Source organism: Parasteatoda tepidariorum, chromosome 7 (assembly GCF_982258835.1).
Source record: "Parasteatoda tepidariorum strain Cologne lab strain chromosome 7, Ptep-v5.0, whole genome shotgun sequence".
NCBI classification, from domain to species: domain Eukaryota; kingdom Metazoa; phylum Arthropoda; class Arachnida; order Araneae; family Theridiidae; genus Parasteatoda; species Parasteatoda tepidariorum.
The window spans coordinates 98673808-98681139 of record NC_141761.1 but is presented as its reverse complement, the minus strand read 5'-3'; the positions used below and the strand labels follow the sequence as shown (position 1 = coordinate 98681139).

At 32.1% G+C, this 7332-nt stretch overlaps 1 protein-coding gene across 6 annotated transcripts in view; it reads right to left on the bottom strand.

The window, feature by feature from the left end:
- Positions 1-2907: 2907 nt before the first annotated feature.
- LOC107450334 (alpha-2-macroglobulin-like protein 1) overlaps positions 2908-7332 on the bottom strand; it is a 75987-nt gene continuing 71562 nt past the window's right edge. For all 6 annotated transcript variants that reach the window (XM_016066099.5, XM_043047104.3, XM_016066097.5 and 3 more), the window contains exons 33-34: positions 6064-6166; positions 2908-3136 (exon numbers count right to left, since the gene is read on the bottom strand). In XM_016066099.5, coding sequence (XP_015921585.3) covers positions 3093-3136; positions 6064-6166 — 147 coding nt within the window. In that variant the 3' untranslated portion in view covers positions 2908-3092. The remainder of the gene's footprint in view (positions 3137-6063; positions 6167-7332) is intronic.

The following is a 7332-nucleotide window of genomic DNA, read 5'->3' as shown; positions in this document are numbered from 1 at the left end:
ATTTTCTTTCACCTGACGCTGTCGCCATATGAACTCTAATAAGTGAGATTCTAAATGAAATAACATTTTCAAAACGTATGTTTACTGAAAAAAAGTTTCATGTCATGGGAATTGGTACATTTTTGTTTTTTCGGTAAAATATTTCGCTCCTGAAAAAGTAAAATTGCATCTTGTTTTGTTTTTGGCAAATCCCAAAGACCCATTTTCGTAGCACTGGAAAATGGCGTCCAAAAATAAGTGCTTTTTGTTTGTTTTTTTGTTTCGTAAGCATTCTTTATTTTACGTTTTGCAGTTTCCAAATAATGATTTTTATTGAAACTTAAAATTTTTTGATATCAATTGTTCTCCATCAATATCAATGATATCAATTGTTTCCATTTTAATTTTTGAAGTAATGTGATTCTTAAAACTATGAAATGTAAAGTTTAAATAGGTCTTTCATGTTATATCATTAAATTTAGTAAAACTATTTCTTAGCCATTTGGTTTTAACTCTTATAAGAATATACATATTATTTTCTGTTTATTTACAAATATTTTTCCGGTGTGTTTTGGATGTTCCTTCTCTAAAAGAAAAGAGATACCATTTTGCTTACGTTTGCATAAGAAAGAATATCAAACATTTTTCTTTTTTTAATTTAATAAGCCCAATAAAGTAGGAACGTTAAAACGCTACATTAAAGACATCTCCAGAGTAACTGAATGACTGTTCATGTAGAAATCGCAGGCATTCGTCTCATATAACAACGCCCCCTATAGTTCGTTGCGATCGCGAATATAAAATAATGAAATATTTAAATGTGTGCAATAAACTATTTTTTTAAATAGAGCTATAAGTTAGAAATTATCACTGATCTTATCTTTAGAATATGTAACAAAATGAATCGCTTATAGTAAAATATAAAACAATGACTAACGTTTAACCAATCAGTAAATTCTATTTCGTTTTTCGCTCATCCCAACTTAATTAATAAATTTATATTTGAAAAAACTGTATTAACTTCAAGTTTTATCCACTACAAGTTTTAAATAAATGTATTTGAACTTTGAGTGGATGAATTAAAAGTATTTTATTTAACGATTGAAAATTTGAACAAGATATAGGGAGAGTGTGAACTAATAGTAGGATTTGAAAAACGGAATAAGTACAAACTCTGTTGAGAACTTGGTTTTTTTCACCCGAATTTTTTAAAAAATTGAAATTTTGTCAACAGATGGCGCTACTGACTATAAAAAATATAAAATCAATGCTTAACTGTAACCACCATTTTGGAGCAACAATTCGGAACAGTATGAGTACAAAAACTACCAGGCCCTCATGCAAATATGTTGGTTGAAATGGTTTTATGAGCACCAGAAAATATAGCTTTATAGTTTGCTTCAATTAGCAACACCATCTGTTGCCTAAATTTTCAACTTATATTTAAACTGTGCAAATAAATAATTTGGTTTCGCAAACAGAACACTAGGAACCGTCAATGCCTAACTCCTTCCGCTTTTCCTTAATCAATTTTTCAAATCGTTGGTTATTTTTGGGATACCCTATATCAATTATCAACTCTGTTGATATTAAATTAGTGCAAATCAGAAATAGAAGAATTCTATCTACCTTAAACCAAATCGCTATATCTACTTTGTCATCAGAAACTTCCAGTAGTGATTAAACTAAAAAAAGACAGCTGATTCAGACCAATTAATAAATTATTCTAACTGAATAAACAATGCGCTTTTGTTTAATCAGCCTCTCTAAGCCACACTAGTGTTCTAAAATTACATATATTGCAATATTATCAAACAGAGATTGTGTAATATCAAGATATCGAGAATCACAAAGGAAAGTTTTATCAGGAATTCCTTGAAATATTTTAATGAAATACAGTGATGAGATGCAATTTTATACCTCATTTGGGAGATTTTTTATTTGATCATTAAAAGCGTTATACTTAGTAAAATCATTGCTGTAAGTCAAACTAGCTGGAATAATTGAGGGCTTAGATATTGAGATTTATATGAATATATTTTTTTAACTATACTTGGGCATACAAAGTGAATTTTAAATAGATAAAACTATAAACCTTACAAACTGTCTAGTATTCAAAGGCGCCCCATGCCTGACTGAGAAATCATCTCGTGATTAGCAGACATGACTAATCTTCGAGTTAGAATACTGTCTACTAATCAGGAAAGGAGCCCCATTCCCGACTGAGAAATCATCTCGAGATTAGCAGACATGATTTATCCTCGAGTTAGAGTACTGCCTACTAATCATACGAGGAACCCATACCTGACAGAGAAATCATCTCTTGATTGCTGAAAAAGGACTTATCCTCGAGTTAGATTACTGCCTAGTAATCATGAGAGGTGCCACATACCTGTCTGAGAAATCATTTCCGATTGCTAGAAAGGACTTATCCTCGAGTTAGAATACTGTCTACTAATCATGAGAAGAGCCCCATACCTGACTGAGAAATCCTCTCATGATTGCCAGACAGAACTTATCCATGAGTAAGAATACTGTCTATTAATCATGAGAGGGGCCCCATACCTGACTGAGAAATCATCTCAAGATTGCCAGACAGGACTTATCCTCGAGTTAGAATACTGTCCAGTAATCACGAGAGGAGCTCCATACCTGACTGAGATATCATCTCATGATGGCCAAACGGGACTTATCCTCGATTTAAGATGAATGAATAAAATATGTATTTGAATTTTATATCAATTAAGAAGTTCTAAAAATCAAAGAAGTGAAATTAGGTCAGGCTGTCTTGAGAAGAATCTCAGTCAAACATAACTATAGGAGAGCGAACTGAAATGAGAAGACATCATGTAGCGATTTTAGTTATGTGAGGCTAATTATAGCAGCGTATTTCAAATATAATACGAGATATACACAATACAGTAAGAGTCTTATGTAGAACAATTTTATTTTTCACTTATTGCACTCAATAATATTTTTCAGATATACATGTTTAAAAATTATTACGAAGTATCTTAACATGGAATTTATTAGTTCAGGTATAAGAGGAATTTTATTTTATTTTGTTTTGAACTGCACAAGTCCCTTCCTTATTTTCCTGTATTCTTTAAATGCTAATTGGCTGAGTTGATTTTGTAGCTAGTAGAAGCAGAGTTTTCTGAAAAGAAAATACAAAAATTATGCAAATATTTTGAAGCAAAATTATTCATTTTTGTGATTTGCAATTGAACATGACTATGAAATTTTTTTATAAGGTTAAAGCATTTTTTTATAGATTTTATTTATTTATAATTTTTTGATATCTCCACAGTTCTTCGGAAACAGAAAGAATAGAGATTTTTTTATTAATTAGAAGACAGAAATAGAGTTCAATAGTTTGATAATTTCTTTTCTTTTTTTTTTCATTGCACTGAAGAAATAAATAATAAATAAATAAATAAAATCTCCCCAAAAAGTTAAGAGTTTTACTCTGGCAGCTGCGGTTGGTTGTGCAGAACCATAGAAATCCATAAATCTGTAGGCTCAATGGTTTCTCCCCTTACAAGAACAATATTTTCCGATTACGAATGAATTGCGAAGGAATTCCGTCATCATACTTGTTTTTTTATGGTTATAAAACACGTTTTAACAATAAAAAGTATGAACTAAAAGAAATCTGTTGTCTCAACAGACTTTTTACCGTCATATGGGAACAAGTGTTTCTGTGAAAGTTGCGAGGGGAATATTTACTGGAGGCAGATGTGAATATTTTATGTCTGCAGAATTTGCATCGACTTGTCACAGCTGGGATTCGAACCTGGTTCTTTTCATTCGTAAGCACGTGCTCTCTCTACTGCGATATAGTGCGAATTTCGCTTCTTTATTGAATCAATTCGACAATAAAGTCAAAATGCAGTTTTATTTGCACAAAATTTAAAGTCATGTAGCAAAAATCTTAAGAGCAAGTATAGAAAATAATCGCAAAATGATAGGAGGAAAAGTAAAGTAATATTACATAACGCAAAATTACATAGCTAAAATCAGAATTTCAGCTCATCCTTTTTATTCGTTTGTGATAAGGAAGAAAAACGGAGAAAAACCGCTTTGTAAACAAAGTGTGTGTAGAGGGGGGAAATGATATTTAGGATATCTTTAATAAAAACTTTAAAATATGAAGGTTATGTGGGGTAAATCATAATAACTACATAGGAATTTTTAATTAATATGGGGGAAATTTATAAATACGAAAATTTAGCTTTAACCCTCAATAAAATTGCTCATTAATGTCCAATTTCGACGAGTATGCTCGCAAATTTATCTGCTTACTTTTCCTTTTGAGAAATCAGAATACACTCTTCAATTCAGAAGAACTAATTACCCTTACTATCGATACATAGACAGGAAAACAAAGAAAGTTTTCCGAAGGTAATGGAGCTGTATAACCCATTTGTGAACTTTTGATTATATTTTATTGTTTGTCTAAAATAAGAACTCCCCTAGCCATTCGTCTGCATCCGTGGCGGTGACTATGGTAACGAGGTATAACTATTTAAAGTAGGGGTGTAGGGTCACTGCTTAGGACAGGTTTTGGTTCGGGTCAGCGAGAGAAAGGGAAACTTTTTCTTCGATCTATTGTGTTAGCCCTAGAGTGAAGAGAAGCTACTCTCCCTGAAATGCGCTATTCTTGTTTGCATAGCAACAGACGGCCTCAGACTTTGCGGCGAGGAGAGTTCTTACAGTAGGCAAATTATATATGACCATAGTGTTGCTGGGCAACTGAAAAAGAAACACAAGTGCTTCACTTCTCCTGTTGATACTATCACAGCTAAAATAAAATTTCAGAAAACTAACAACTTTTGCAGTAAGAAGCTTGGCATGTAAAAATGCCAACTGTGCAAAATTCCCAATTTTGAATTTTTGTCACTTATGTAGTGTGGATGATGTAAAATATCCGTAAGGTTTAACCTCCTTTTACATATCTGGTTTAGAGGAATATGGCGTCTTACGAAACGTATAGCAAAATTCTTTCCCCTATTAGATGCTAACGAAATTCAACATTCGTATCCTTTACAAAATTTCAATTAATTTTAACTTAAAAAAAATATGATGCAGATTACTTTCCATGCATTTTACGTATTGTAACCATTGCCTTTAATACAAATTCTGAAGATCCTTTAAAAAATTGAAATCAAACACATAAACACAAAAGGGATCACAAATTAACATTTAACGAGAAAAAAATGTTTCTAAAAAACTAACAAAAAGTATTGTAATAGGCGGAATTAATAATATACAAACCGGTTTGATTACCGAATAAACTTAAAATGTTTCTAACAATCGTCTTTTTAGACCTCTCAATTTATCTAAATCATCTAACCGGTTTTGATACTTTTAATCTGGTCTTTATTAATGATTTTTAAGGCTTTGATTTTTTCCTTAACTTAAATATTCGCCTGGTGGCTGAGTGGTAGCGCTTCGCGCTGGCCTGGGTTCGATTCTCGGACTGGGCAAGGTTGACTCAGCCTTTCATCCATTCAGTGGGTTGATAAAATGAGTACCAAGCATGCTTGGGGTCTAAACACTGGGGGTTCCACGTTCGGATGATCGCCTAACTAGAACATCTACTCCTGCAGCCCAAGCTCAAGAATACTGAGATGGGCGCAATAGGCCTTGGCCCCTTATGGGCTGCTGCACCACTGAGTTTAGTTCTTGAATATTCATTTGCATAATCGAATGAGCATATTATTTTAATTCCATCTTTGACAAGAAATCTTAAAATATATGTTCACCCCATTCACGCTTGCATAGCGTTTGTTAAAAGTTGTGATATTAAAATAAGACTTTAAAAAAATGAAAGAGGTATAGTGAGAATTTTAATCTGATAATTTCTAATGTGGCAATTGATGTAATTATAAAAACATTGCAAATGTTAGTTTAGTCTCTGTTTTCCCGAAATAAGTTTGAAAACTGATGAAGTTTAACTGAAACAGTTAACTGAAATCTCCATTTTTTTAAATAAATAAAAAAGAGAATACAAGAGTTTTGGCAGTCAATAAGTTCAGGGTCGGCACTGCGGGACAACCAATTATATGATTATTCACTTACCGTTCGCATAATAGTCGTATACTTTCGCTGTGCCAGGTTGGGCTTTTCTCACTTTAACAACTTGATTAACTTCGAAAGAGAAGTTTTCCACTGCATTGGATATCTATATTAAAACATTTAATGGTAGTTAACTGACTTAATAATATAGAAATTAAAGTAAAGAAGATTTCTTATAAGAAAGATATTCGATGTGTCACTCGCAAATCAAGCTGAATTTTTAATGGTTTGTTTTATTTATTTTGAAACAACAAATGAAAAAAAATATTTTGTTAGTTTGGCATTATGTGCGCATTATAAAATAATGACACCTATAATTGGATTAAGAAAATTGCAAAAAATTTCAGACCTTTCGCCAAAATGTAGGAAAAGTCACTTTTAAGATAATAATTTAGTAATTTCAAACGATTTATTGTTTAAGTGCTAAGCAAGCTCATAAATTGTTATTATATAAAAAAAATGCTTGTAAATTTTAGAATTAAGTAGGAACTTCAGAATTCACTGCTCAGAACAATAGAATTTTAATTTCTGATTTAAATCTTTTAAATTTGGACATTTTAAGCGCAAACTGAAATTTCAGATTAAGTTTAAAAGTATTTAAGTAACTTTTCATAGCTAGCATGTCATGGTTTACGGAATGAATCAAACCTGGCTACATATTCAGAGTAAAAATGGTGGTTTCTGATAATTTATAGTTAAATGATTTACTAGTAATAGAAAAAAAATCATTTTATATTTCACAATACAAAAGTCTTATCTTTCAAAAAATATTCAGCCTGATTGGTGCACTTCGGCTACCTTCGCTGCCAGTTTTTCGTGTTTTACTAAATATTTTTATCAATAAAGATATTTTATTTAAAGCTCTTTCATCGTCTAACATTATTTTTATTAGCACTATGAAGATATATCGAAGCTTACAAATGCTTTAACTTCACAGTGATATATATATACACCGAAGAGCCATTACATTATGACCACCCACCATCTATAACATTGGGATCGCCCAGGTTTTCATGGTTTCTCGCCCAGGAACAATGTTTTCATGGGGCACATTGGGACCCATTATCCTTATAGAACAATCCCTGACGTCTGTAAGCTACTTGAACATAGTTGCAGACCAAGTTCACCCATTCATGGCAACAGTTTTTCCTGTGGGGGATAGTGTTTACCAACAGGATAAATGCACCATGTCATAAGGGTCGAATCGTCGAGGAACATTCCAGTGACTTTCAAGTCATGTCTTGGCCCCCAAATTTCCCTGACCTTAATCCA